Here is a 13,749-nt window from a genome sequence, read left to right as displayed (position 1 = left end):
AATTGGGAATTGACCCTTTAAACTAGCCTGCAAATTTCTTGGTCTAACGGTAGGTTTCATTTCAATTATGAACCAATATAACATTAAGCCTCATAATGACATTTCCTTTTGAAGTGGTGGGATGCAATGCAATAACATAATATGTTCTGCTATACTTCCTTCTGTCTCTCAAGTTAGGTTCATGACTAATTCATGAGATTTTTGAGGGCAAAGTCTGAAATAATGGGTTCGATTTCATCCAGGGGAGCGATAAACTTTTTGCAAGGCAATGTGATATTTGTGGTGTTAACCGTCTAAATGATTTTTATTGATGATGACAGATGGTTCTGTGGTGATGCACTCAGAGTCACGCCTAATATGTTCAGAATAAGTCTTCTGGAAGGCTGTACATCTGTTTTTAAGATCTTTTGCTAAAATATTTAAATCAAGGTCATTGTTTATATTTGATTTCTAAGCAGCTTTTAGCTATTGGCCTGCCATTTTATACATTTAAAGATGAATCTGCTTGTAACTTCAAGGGCTGCAAATGGAAAGTTATAATAGGTAGCAGGTGTTAGGAAAGGCAATTATGCATTAGGTGCTTTGCTCAATTTCCAAAACTGTCCAAGACTATCCATTTGAAATGCTTTATACCTTAGTTTTATCTCTGAACTATGATGAATTCTCAGATCTAAAGGGAATATGCATTTTCCTTTAATGAACTGAATGCTTAAGCCTATTTGATTTAATTTAAAAGAGCCTAGGCAAACGGTACTGAAAAACAATGTGAAAACAGAAAATATCAAGAATAAATTTAAATCTTTGGCACAGTTTGCTATTTCATTTCCCTTTCTTGGAGGAAAAAAAAAAACGTTTGTTACAGCTTGTATAGAGAATGGTATCTAGGCCTTTGCATAAAGGATTATTCAAAGTTTCTCCTGAAGTTTTGCTCAGTTTCTTTGACTTTTGCCAGATGGTGTTGGATTAAGACTGAAAAGCATGGTTTCTTTTTTTCTGCTGCCAGGAACATAAAGGATATACTAGATCAGATCAAAAATCCATTTTAAGCCATTTTACACAGTCACCTTGAAATTCTGAAAATTATGTTTTTCTTTTGCCCTGAATCTCCTGTCAGTTTTGTTGGGTGTAACAGTAGTTAAAAGCTCTGTTTCTGTATGGTTTGGATAGTTTATTGTCTGTTTTCATCCAATCCCTTTAGCTATGGCCTAATTCTTCCCAAAGTCTTTGCCTTATACTCCAGAGAGGTGCTGGGCTCCATTTGAATTGGGTCATCTACAGATGGCATGTTATAACTGGGTCAGGCATTGGGATAGGAAGTGTGTTGTATGAACTGTCAAACTCAGACAATGGTTAGGTTTAAGAAGGAATTAATTTTAGACCCAGACAGCCTCAGGTCTCTTTGGCTGAAACTAAGACTTACTGTGTCTTACAGAAAAGTCTAAGATAGTTAACGTTCTTGCAAAAAGGCAGATTCCTAGAGCAGTCTTTTTTTCTTTTTTCTTTTTGTATTCCCCATCTTCTTTCTGCAACAATAGTAGTGATGCTGATTAAACATTTGGATTTTTTTTTTTTCATTTTGAGTTGTTTTATGAGATGTGAGTTTTGGATCAGACATGGACTTTTTTACTGTAGAAGAGTACATCCTTCCGATATATAATTTCTTGGACATAACTTGATTACGAACGTATTGTCATTTAGATAGATAGATAGATAGATAGATAGATAGATAGATAGATAGATAGATAGATAGAATTCTTTATTGGCCAAATGTGATTGGACACACAAGGAATTTGTCTTTGGTGCATATGCTCTCAGTGTACATAAAAAGAAAAGATACATTTGTTAAGAATCATAAGGTACATCACTTAATGATAGTCATAGGATACAAATAAGCGATCGAATCATACTAGGAAACAATATAAATCGTAAGGATGCAGCAAGAAGTTACAGTCATACAGTCATAAGTGGGAGGAGATGGGTGATAGGAATGATGAGAAGATTAATAGTAATGCAGACTTAGTGAATAGTTTGACAGTGTTGAAGGAATTATTTGTGTAGCAGAGTGATGGCGTTTGGGAAAAAACTATTCCTGTTTTTTGGTGTGCAGTTCTCTATAGCATCGTTTTGAAGGTAGGAGTTGAAACAATTTATGTCCAGGATGTGAGGGGTCTGTAAATATTTTCACTCTGGTAAATATGATCACTCCCAATTCTAGAAATTTTAATGATCTTTCCCAGCAAGCTCATGTTGATAGGTTGGGGATTAACACCAAACCCTCTGGAATATTTCCTCCCAAAACTACATTCTACATTCTGTAGTTTTTCTTACTAGGAAAGAATGCAGCCAAAATGCAGTGCAAAATAGGGCAGATAGTATAGAACGATGCATTGTTTCAGAAGTCATCAAAGCTAAGGAAGAACTAGTGAAGGCCATTGACTCTCCTCTAGCAAAACCTGCCCATGAAGCATAATCACAGCAGTTTTATTCCCTAAAGTTGAAGCCAGGTGGTTTCCTTGATGCTCAACAACAAAGCTTATTGGCAGATATTATGTTTTTTATATACTTGCATAATCTAGTCATTCTTGGGTACTATTGTTTTGTTTATTCCTATTTTCTCTACACAAATGAAAAGGCTTTTATTTGGAATCTGATTCGCTAATTAATTGTGACAATTACATTTTAAAAATGAGGAAAACGACAAAAAGACTTTCTGATCAGTATTGAGTTATCTACTCAAATGTATTTTTATGTTGACTATATATATGCTTTATTTTAACAGTCTGAACCAGAAGGTTTTTCCCATTTCCACCTATATGTCTGTGCTGCCTTCCTTGTCAGATGGAAAAAGGAAATCCTTGAAGAAAAAGATTTCCAAGTAAGTAAAACATTATTTTTATTTTTTACTAAACATAAAATGTTTTTTTTTTTAAAAAAATGCCTTCATTAGTAGCAAAAGACTTGCATTTTCACTGGGTTTCAACAGCCTTAAATACATTTGGATGTTTTTCTGTATTTCTCTTGCTGAGTTTAAAATGAAAGGAAAGTACAAAGCTGCAGCTGAATATTTTTCCATTTGTCCATCTCCTTGTTTTGGATGGGGCAATATCAAGATAGTGTGATAAAACAAAAATGTGGCTACTAGGAGCAGGCAAACTTCATTTGATACAATTCCAGCATAGCAACTTTCATGTCAAAAAGAAATTAAGCTTTCTTTTGCTGGTTTTCATGCAAATGTTCAACCTTTCATTCAATTCAACAGAAACTTCTGGTTGTCCTCATGGAGCCATCACTATGGCCACATAGGTTTACTCTCTTGTCTGTGTTTTTACACTGCCAAACTTTAATTCCAACACTGCATTTTAAATTCTTCATTTGTACCTTAAGTATCAGAAGTTGAAGCTATAGCAATAGCACTTAGACTTATATACCGCTTCATAATGCTTTTACAGCCCTCTCTAAGTGGTTTACAGAGTCAGCCTATTGCCCCCAACAATCTGGGTCCTCATTTTACCCAGCTCGGAAAGATGGAAGCAGGGGTGAAATGCTACCGGTTCGTTCCAGTTCGGGCAAACCTGTAGTGATAAAAACTATCAGTTCAGTCGAACTGGTAGTTAAAAAACCGCTACCGGTTCCTCTGAACCTGTATTTCCGACGATCAACTGTGTTGCGGGGTTTAGTTTTGCTAGAAAGCAGGAAATCCTGCTTTCTAGCGAAGCTAAATGGCGCGGCACAGCTGATTCCCTCCCCTCGCTGTTCTACTTACCTTCCCAAGCCTCCTTTTGGTGCATACTGTGTATGCGTGCATGCAGTGTGTGTTTGGTGCATGTGTGCGCAGCGTGCATTTGGCTTGCAGCGCGCATGCACAGCCAGCAAACCAGTTCAGATTTCACCACTGGATGGAAGGTTGAGTCAACCTTAAGCAGGTGAGAATCGAACTGCTGAACTGCAGGCAGCTAGCAGGCAGCAGAAGTAGCCTGCAGTACAGGGATAAGAGAAGAACAAGCTAAACATCAATGACACAAGTAAGAAGAGTTTGGAATCCAGATAGCAACTCAAAGCTATTTAGTTTATAATGTATTTTTCTATCATTAGCAGTAGCTTCAATGGTCTTTCAGGGCTCAGGATGTCAGGGTTGACCCATGTAGCTGTTAAGCACAATTAGTTCTAAGGTTCTTGATAGAAAAATGTTTTTTAAAAAACCCCTATCTGGCAACTTTGTGGAATATATGTGACTGCTGTCAGTGAACTGTTGCCTTTTGTGGCTTAAAGTTGCCTTCAGGGAAGATGCAAAGGCAACATTAACATTTTATTATATTAACTTTATGCCATCTACCCTTTTGGAGACTGGAGTTCTCTTTCTAGACCAATTAAATGGGCTCATTTAAAAGATTGTTTTATGTGTCAGCAGTTGCAGTGTAAAAGTTCATTATGAAACTGCAGAAGCATATTTTCGACTGGTTATATCCTTAGCTGGTGTGTTTCTAAAATACACCAAAAGGCCTGCCAAGGACTGATTGGATGTATTTTATCGATTTGTTTAAATGCTGCCATTATTATTCACTACAGGCAGGTAGCTAATTGGATAATCACCGTAACATAGCAACCCAAGAAGCATATCGCCAACGTATTACTTTACTTCGCCTCTAAAGAGCTGCAATTATAGCAGTTTTGGGGTCAAAAAGTGGCTTGGGAAAAAAAAAAAACCCAGAAGGATTAAAAAAAGAGAAAAGTTATATAGTCTAATATTCACCTCAGGGCGTTCAGATCATTCTGCTAACACTGCTTTTATGCAGGATTTTATTTTCAACCCCACTCTGTTCGACTGTGTTTGTGATCCTCACATTTTAATCCCATAAAGCGTACATTTAGTATGTAATGCTACCTTTCTGCACTCTTCAGCAGTATAATAAAATGCAGATCCCATAGATTCTCTTTGAAAGTCCAATATTTTAATATGATTAGGTCGGCGCTATTAACTTTGCAGTGTCATTGATCAGGAATTTGCCTCAGGAATGCTTTCCGGATGTTTGAAATGAGAATATGTGTAATTAAATGCATGCTAACCAAAAGGATTTGTTACTATTAATGGTGGTTTGTTTGTTTTTTTAAATTGAGACAACATGTTTAATATGGGTTAATATCCCTTACATGATTGTATTTGCTCAAGGTTTTTGTGGTATTTAGGCTAAAGAGTCCACAAGGTAAAATGAGGCCAAATAGATGTCTTGGAGGAAGATGTGAGGTGACCAGGTGATCCACAAAGAATATACCAGTGCCCTCGTTTAGCGACTGCCTTGTTTAGCAACCATTTACAATTATAGCAGTGATGAAAAAAGTAAGTTTGTCACCATCGTCCACATTTACGACCACATTTTGAAGGTTTATAAACCGTAGGAAAGCCGAAGTGAGATCATAAGCAGAGTTTCTGTTTTACTCAGTGAATGCTTTGCTTAACAACTGAGTAGCTGTCTAAATTGTGGCTGCTAAACAAGGACTACTTGTAGTGTGTTTTGATTTTATAATCTGTTTTGGTATATATAGCTGCAGCTGATTTTTTTTTTTTTTTTGCTTTAATTTATATGCCGCCTTTCTCCGGAGACTCAGGGCAGCTTACAATGCGTTAAGCAATAGCCTTCATACTTTTGTATATTTATACAAAGTCAGCTTATTGCCTCCACAATCTGGGTCCTCATTTTACCTACCTTTGAAAGGATGGAAGGCTGAGTCAACCTTGAGCCTGGTGAGATTTGAACTTGCAGTAATTGCAAGCAGCAGATGTTAATAACAGTGCTTTAGTCCACTGTACTACAGGCTCCTGATTCCCATTTTTCTGATTCCCATTTTTCTCATTTGTACGCATTTACAACAGATCTCGAGGCATTTGGGTCATGTATGGCTCAGCTGTTATATTTTTCTCAAGCGAAAGGTGATATAATTCTTCTTTCAAAAAAGAGAGAGATACAGAAGCTTTTCATCTACATCGAGAATCTTTGAAAGTGGACACATGACTCCTTGATGATCAGTTGTGCTCTAGTATGAAATGCCAAATCATTTCGTTATCTTTTCATCCATCAGCATATGACTATTAGCAAATGAAATGGTTACAACTCTAATAATTTGAAAGGTTAAAAAAACCTACTTTTGTTAAAAACTAGGTTTTGTTTGTAGGTATCACATTTGTTATATGATCTACAGGGATATCTTGTTTTATTGTGCTTTGCAAACTTTTTTTTTCTTTGCAAGACCCTTTACCAGCAAAAAGGTTATGACTTGCTGAAGGCTTAGGTGATGATTAGCATTTTTTTTAAGTTAAACTATATATGATTTTTTTTTTAGACATAAGGCCATTGCACACTTAATAGACTACAGTAGAGTAAACTTAACTTTCACATGCACTGGGAAACCAAAAAATTCATGTGACTTGCTTTATTGTAATATTTGCTTTATTGCGATAGTATGCAACCGAACCCACCATATCTAAGGAATGCCTATATTGTCTTTTTATATGTTTCTGCAGTAGTATTGTACCCTTTTCTATGTTTTCTCTGTTGGCTTTGATGATTTTTTTTTTTTTTTTGCCATCTCAAATACTTCCTTTCTTCAAAACTTGCCTGTTCCTCCACAGACACCTGCTGTTTTTTTCTCTACTTATTCCAATTATAGTCAATGAAGTATCATGATAAAATAAAATCCTGCAGTAAAATATCAATTGTTAAAACGTAAAGCAAAAGGAAGCAAGGAAAAATAATAAAGCTCTAGTTTCTATTTATTTATTAATTTTTAGGATGGACATGCTTCACAAAATGTGTTTTGAGTTAACAGACGTTTTACATCCCTAAGAACAGTGCCCCCCAAACTTTTGGGGACCAGGGACCGGTTCCATGGAGAAAGGTTTTTCCACGGACCGGAGGGGGCGTGGTTCTGCATACTGCCTTCATTCTGCCGATTGGGCTGGGATGCCGTGGACTGGTGCCAGTCCTCGGACCGGGAGTTGGGGACCAACTTTCAATCAAAATACTATAAGAATGCCATGTCAGTTTCTGGTTACAGAAGAATTTATCTTTTTACTAAAAAATACTTAGATGAAGAATGGTATTGAGTGGATGCTAAAAGAGTTACCATAAGCTGCATGTTCATCTGCGTACCCCAGGCAAGGGTGCAGAGCCATGTTTTTCTGTTTTAAAGAAGGCCAGAAGAATGAAGCCTTATTTCCCTGGGGGAGAATGTTCCATAGTGCGGGGCCAATGGGAGAGAAGATTGAAAATGCTATAGAAAATTTTGAAGATGCTTTCTGCCTTAATGGTCCCTCTTTTCTTCAGAAATCCTGAAGCTATGTACATAATATTCCTGCTTCAATTGCAAGAGAAGATCATCTAGAAATAGTAATAGGTCCACCAGTACTCAATAAAGTTAATGAGTTGGGACTGAATCCACAGCTCTTGCATGTAATTTTGAAGTTTATAAGGGTTCCCTTTGCACGTATCTGCTAGTCGTTCCCGACTCTAGAGGGTGGTACTCATCTCAGTTTCAAAGCCGAAGAGCCAGCCCTGTCTCCATGGTCATGTGGCTGGCATGACTAAATGCCAAAGGCACACGGAACACTGTTACCTTTCCACTAAAGGTGGTCCCTATTTTTCTACTTGCATTTTTTATGTGCTTTCGAACTGCTAGGTTGGCAGAAGCTGGGACAAGTAACAGGAGCTCACTCCATTACGCGGCACTAGGGATTCGAACTGCCAAACTGCTGACCTTTCTGATCGACAAGCTCACTGTCTTAGCCATTGAGCCACCGCATCCCTCCTTTGAAGTTTATAAATCCTTTGAAGTTTATAAGTCATATGTTTATAAGCATATAAGTTTATAACTCCTTTGAAGTTTATAAGTCATTTTAATTGGGAGTTAAGAGTTGGAATTGCCTGAAATACCAATTTTTCCTGTGTTCTTAAAAATAGAAAGGTTTTCCTTTGTGGGTATCTACACTCATATGATTGTGATGATACCTGTACATTACCGCATATAAATAAATAAGAGGCCTTTTTTTGCATTCATCTGAATATTGTAATAATATTGGAAGGTTGAATGTTTCACAGCATGGTAACAGCTGCAAAGCGCTGGACTCTCAGATGCTTCAAGGCACAAGGCTGCAAATGCTATCAACTGAAAAGTATTGTGCAGCTATTTCATTTTTTTCTTCCTTAAAGGATTTGCTGTGAAAGAAAATAACTAATGACAGGATAGAGGAAAACAGAAAGGATGTTTTCTACATTCCTTATGAAATTCCATTACTAAGGCATGATAATAATGGCATGAAAAAAAAAAAGAAACTGAGTTTGGTAATGCTTCCTCCAACTCTTTTGAAAAGGCGTTATATCTCTCCTCCTTAGTAACCATGCCATAATGTTATGTAATGTAAAATCATGACAAATAGTATTCAATACTACATTTAATTATTTAAAAAAAACCCTTTTTTGAGATCTTTACTTTGACATTGTGCTTTGAACTGATGTAGCCTCTTCTTTTCCTATTTTATTTTTTTGTGCCAGACATCAGAATCAAACTCAATTTTACTCATTTAGTTAGAATGCCTTTTCCCTAATTTGTCTACATTTACTTAGTTATTGCATAAAGCTTTTTTAAAATCCTAAATCCAGTCTGAACAATGGATGATGACTGTTACGACTTTTGTGAAATATTTTTATATCAAAAGAGTTATTACTTTAATTGGCAAAACTTTTTAAACTTTTGGGGTAAAAACCTTGCATCAGCCAATTCAACACATTCCCTTGCCTATTCTTAAAACTTGCTTCAGAGAGTAGAGGACATCTGGGAACAGACTTGAGGAGCAAAAGATAATTTCTATTGCAGAAGCGAAAATGAATACATACAGCTACATTAGATGGATATTCTAGTTCTATGAGAATTTCAGCACAAATATTATAGAAAAACGAAGCAAGAACGCAAGAACCACCTAAACTAGCCAAGATTGTTAGAAAATACCAAGAACCCAATCAAGAACTGATATGCAAAATGTTTAATGGATACTGTATGCCCGTGATGGCAAACCTATGGCACGTGTGCCCTAAGTGGCACACGAAACCATGTTGCCTGGCACACACGGCCTTGCCTGTTTGTCTTCCGGGTTTCTGGTGCATATGTGCGTGCTATGGTCAATTGTCCTTTGCACGTACAGCAGTGTCGAAAACTGGTATGTGCATGCGTGCCAGCCAGTTGATTGTCAGGTGCACATGCGCACCAGAACCCGGAAGTTCAGCTTTTCCAGAGCGCAACCCCGACAATCGTGAGCGTGCACAACATTTCCGTGCAGCACTCGATGCTGAAAAGGTTTGCCATCACTGCTGTATGCCTTCATCATTAAAAAGACATTTGTTTCCCTTTATTGAAAAGAAAATCGAGACATATAATTGATATATATTAGTTGAAGATTTTTTAATCTCAGAATTGTTTTGTGATTGAATGGAATCATTACAGAACTACTTTAGAATCTCAGTGAATGTTTTAGTATTGGTGGACATAGTTGTATTCCTATTCAAATGCAGTTTTGAATAGTGTTCCTTGTGGATTTTCTTTCCAAAAGAGGAGAAGGGATGCTTTTAAAATGTCTTTATAGAGCCAGAATATGAAAATAAATTTAATCCCAAACTAATTTAAAAATTGTTTCTTTTTAAGAAATCAAATAAATTATATGTAAATTTGCAGTAAGCTACGTGGTGGCTCAGTGGCTAAGATGCTGAGCTTGTCAATCAGAGGTTCAACGGTTCAAATCCCTAGTGCCACATAATGGGGTGAGCTCCCGTTACTTGTCCCAGCTTCTGCCAACCTAGCAGTTTGAAAGCACCTAAAAAATGCAAGTAGAAAAATAGGGATCACCTTTGGTGGGAAGGTAACAGCATTCCGTGCGCCTTCGGTGTTGAGTCATGCTGACTACATGACCGCGGAGACGTCTTCAGACAGTGCTGGCTCTTTGGCTTAGAAACAGAGATGAGCACCGCCCCCTAGAGCCGGAAACGACTAGAACGCATGTGCGGGGGAACCTTTATCTTAAGCTAGTAATAAAAGAGTTTTCAAATTAAATTAGGAAAATAAATTAGCTTCTCTGTTTGTTATGGGAGCAAGTCATTTGTACTAATATTTGAAGGCAAGTTACAGCTAGAGTAAATATGGGTCTAATTGAAAAATAGCTACAATAATCTGAAATTATTTAATGTGAACAATAGCATTAATTGAAAGAAACCCATTGAATACAGTTACATGGATTTAAAAAATCTTCAAAGAAAAAAAGCTAATTGAACGACGGGGACATTAATACATCTATTTTTTTAAAAAAAATATTTCTACAAACATGATGTTTTAGAATGCTTTTTGATAGTTTTCTCTTCTTTTTCATGACCTCTTTTCTCCAGAACTCTTTATCCTAGTTCTCTGTTAGAGATTAGAGATTTTTTTTCTTTATTCTTTTGCCTTACTAGTGCACATAGAGGCCAATAGGTAAGTTGGTGGCATTAATCATAGGCAGAGTTTTCCATATTTTTACTCAGATTTATTAAATCTGCAAATACTGCACATTTAAATAAAATTGCAGGCTTTTGTGGCTATTTGAACATATTCAAACAACTAACCTATTCAGAAATGAATGGTCGGTTTCTGTCTGTTATATTCCAGAAACTGCCTTCATATTCTTTGACGTCTGTCAAGCTTGATTGTCAGCTTGATTGGTAGAATAATAATTTAAATTCACCGGGCAAACAAGTAACTGCTAACGTTCCCATTTTCTGTGAGAATGCTTATCTTTGCTGCATCAAGGAAAGGATGTTAGAAGAAGGTCTTCTTATTAATATATATATTATTTTTATTTTATTTTATTTTATCATATTTGTATACCGCCCTACTCCCGGAGGACTCAGGGCGGTGAACAGCCAAGATAAAAATACAAAAAACATACAAAAGTTAAAAGCTATTAAAAATAAATTAAATAATTTGGGCTCAAGAAACAAATTTAAAAACATCCAATTTATGTAAAACATTTAAAACCCAATTTAAAAGGGAGAGTTAGGCCAGACCAGCCTGTTGGAATAAAAACGTTTTATATGAGGGTATTTTGGTTAAAAATTAAAAATAGTTTACATGGTTATATTCAGTACTTCAATAAATGTTGTTGAAGAGAAAGAACTTATGCTTAGAAAAGAATCACTTGGTTCATGTAAATACAAGAGCATGACTTTTGGACATCTCTAACAATTCTGATTCTGACTCTTGGAATTTATTCCTTAATTCCTTTATTTATTCCTCAAATATTTTTAATGTGCTTCTGCACACTTTGAAGTGCTTCTGAACATATGAAACCTCTCTTTTATTAGACCTATTTTACTTATCTAGCAACCATGGGTTATACCTCAGCTTGCGATTAATGTTAACGGCTCCCCTTGGGGTGCACCCAGAGGCTGCAGTTGGTCCAGAATGCGGGTGCGCGGGGGATTATGGGAGCGACGGGGCACTCCCACGTGACACCTCTCCTGCACGAGCTGCACTGGCTTCCTGTGGTCTTCCGGGTGCACTTCAAGGTGTTGGTGATCACCTTTAAAGCGCTCCATGGCTTAGGGCCGGGGTATTTGCGAGACCGCCTTCTGCCGTCAATAGCCTCCCACCGGCTGGTTCGCTCGCACAGAGAGGGCCTCCTCAGGGTGCCGTCGGCCAGACAGTGCCGGCTGGCGACCCCCAGGGGGAGAGCCTTCTCTGTGGCGGCACCAGCCCTCTGGAATGACCTACCCCCTGAGATACGCACGATATCAGACCTCCCGACTTTTCGTCGGGCCCTGAAAACACACTTATTCCATCTAGCTGGGCTGGCTTGATCCCATCCTCTCAGTTTTAATTGATTCAGTTTTAATCTGGGTTGTTTTAAATTATTTGGGCCAAAATTATTTAATTGTTTTTAAATTGTTTTTAAATTTTGTATACTATGTTTTATTTTGGCTGTACACCGCCCTGAGTCCTGCGGGAAGAAGGGCGGTATAAAAATAAAAATAAATAAATAAAAATAAATAAATAAATAACGGCCATCTTGTTTTTGTCTAGTATATTTCATGCTATTCAGATGTTAATGATTTTGAATCCATCTTTCCTATTTCTAACATTCCTTGAGGCCCCAACCCCAGAGACAACAGGATTTCAGTTTTTGGAGATTGTTGAATGTCTGTTATGAATCTCTATATCCAATTCTCTTTGCTGATAAATGAGTGAAGAATATCAGGTTCATGGAAATTATTTTGAAGACACTTGGATACAGATACCCAAAAAGTTATGAAGAACCATTTAAAATAATTAAGATAGGCCAGCATCCCTGTAAAACAGAAATGTCAAACTCAAGGATCTGGCCCGCGGGATGCTTAGATTTGGCCCGCGGGGCTGCCCTGGAAACAGTGAAGGACTGGCCTCTGCCAGTGAAAATGGAGCGCAGGAGGGCCGCACGCAACCCTCCCAGGCTCCATTTTCGGCTGCAACAGCTTCCTGCAGCCCTCTGCCAGCAAAAAGGGAGCCCGGGGAGGCCTCTCTGAGCTCTGTTTTTGCTGCCAGATGTCTGCAGGAGGCCATCGCAGCCGAAAACGGAACCTCAACAAGTGACGTCGAGTTGGCCATGCCCACCCTGGCCTCAACCCCCTGGCCCCCCAAGGTCAAAGACAACCCTGATGTGGCCCTCAATGAAATCGAGTTTGACACCCCTGCTGTAAAACATGAAACAAAACATCTTTGCTTCTATATATTTCTATAAAGTCTGCTCTAATGTTAGCAAAAATAATAACTTATAACTTCATGTACAGAGATAGAAAGGCCTGTAAAACCATAATACAATCCTTGAGAGAAATATATTAAATCTATAATATTTTTTATCTTAATAGAACTGTTTCTAATTTAAATCTTAGACTAGGATATCAGGAACCAAGCACTATTTGTTCTGACATATAGTTGATCTCCCACTTTTCTTGCTTTGATCACAACAGAACTCCCATCATCCATTAATGTGATAGCAATATAAATGTAGAAGAGGGAAGAACATGAATTATCAGCATGACTCAGCAGGAGAACAATTTTGCCCTGCCAACTTGTACTACAATCTTATCATCAGGGAACTTGCAGAAATAAACGAACTGGTGTTATATTTGGAAAGATTCCAGCTATCCTAAATGGACTGGATTCATGATGCAGGCATGTTATCATGTTTCTTGTGATCCTGGCAAATACATGTTGCCATTCCCTCTGTTGGCTGGCAGATTTTGTCTCCAGAAAGCAACGAATCACTTCATTCCAAGATGAACCACACTGTTAGAATTGTCCTACACTGCTTGCTTACTTACTTGATTTCATTTTAACCAACCTAATTTTATTCAAATATTTGCTTATTTATGATGTCATCCACTCTAGGAGATGTACTACATACCGTGTTTCCCCAAAAATAAGACCCTGTCTTATATTTTTTTTGAACCCTGAAATAAGCGCTTGGCCTTATTGCCATGTGCTCAAAAGCCCAATTGGGCTTATTATCAGGGGATGTCTTATTTTGGGGGAAACGGTAATGAATGGAGATGTCCTCCGGGATTGTCTTGATGGGGGAGATCTTTTAAGACAAAAATGAAATAAAACTAAACTACTGAGGGCAAAAATGGGTAAAATTCCTCTTGCGATGCTTTTAATAAAGTACCTGAAATGATAAAATACTGTTTATTCAGTCAATGA

General features: G+C 37.5%; 1 protein-coding gene across 1 annotated transcript in view; it reads left to right on the top strand.

The window, feature by feature from the left end:
* TBC1D22A (TBC1 domain family member 22A) overlaps window positions 1-13,749 on the top strand; it is a 133,888-nt gene that overhangs the window by 107,383 nt on the left and 12,756 nt on the right. Inside the window, exon 12 of the mRNA XM_034442082.3 lies at window positions 2,780-2,875. Coding sequence (XP_034297973.1) covers window positions 2,780-2,875 — 96 coding nt within the window. The remainder of the gene's footprint in view (window positions 1-2,779; window positions 2,876-13,749) is intronic.

Source organism: Pantherophis guttatus, chromosome 7, assembly GCF_059756535.1.
Source record: "Pantherophis guttatus breed Tessera chromosome 7, ASM5975653v1, whole genome shotgun sequence".
NCBI classification, from domain to species: domain Eukaryota; kingdom Metazoa; phylum Chordata; class Lepidosauria; order Squamata; family Colubridae; genus Pantherophis; species Pantherophis guttatus.
The sequence above is the reverse complement of the archived record's forward strand: the minus strand, read 5'-3'. Positions and strand labels throughout refer to the sequence as shown.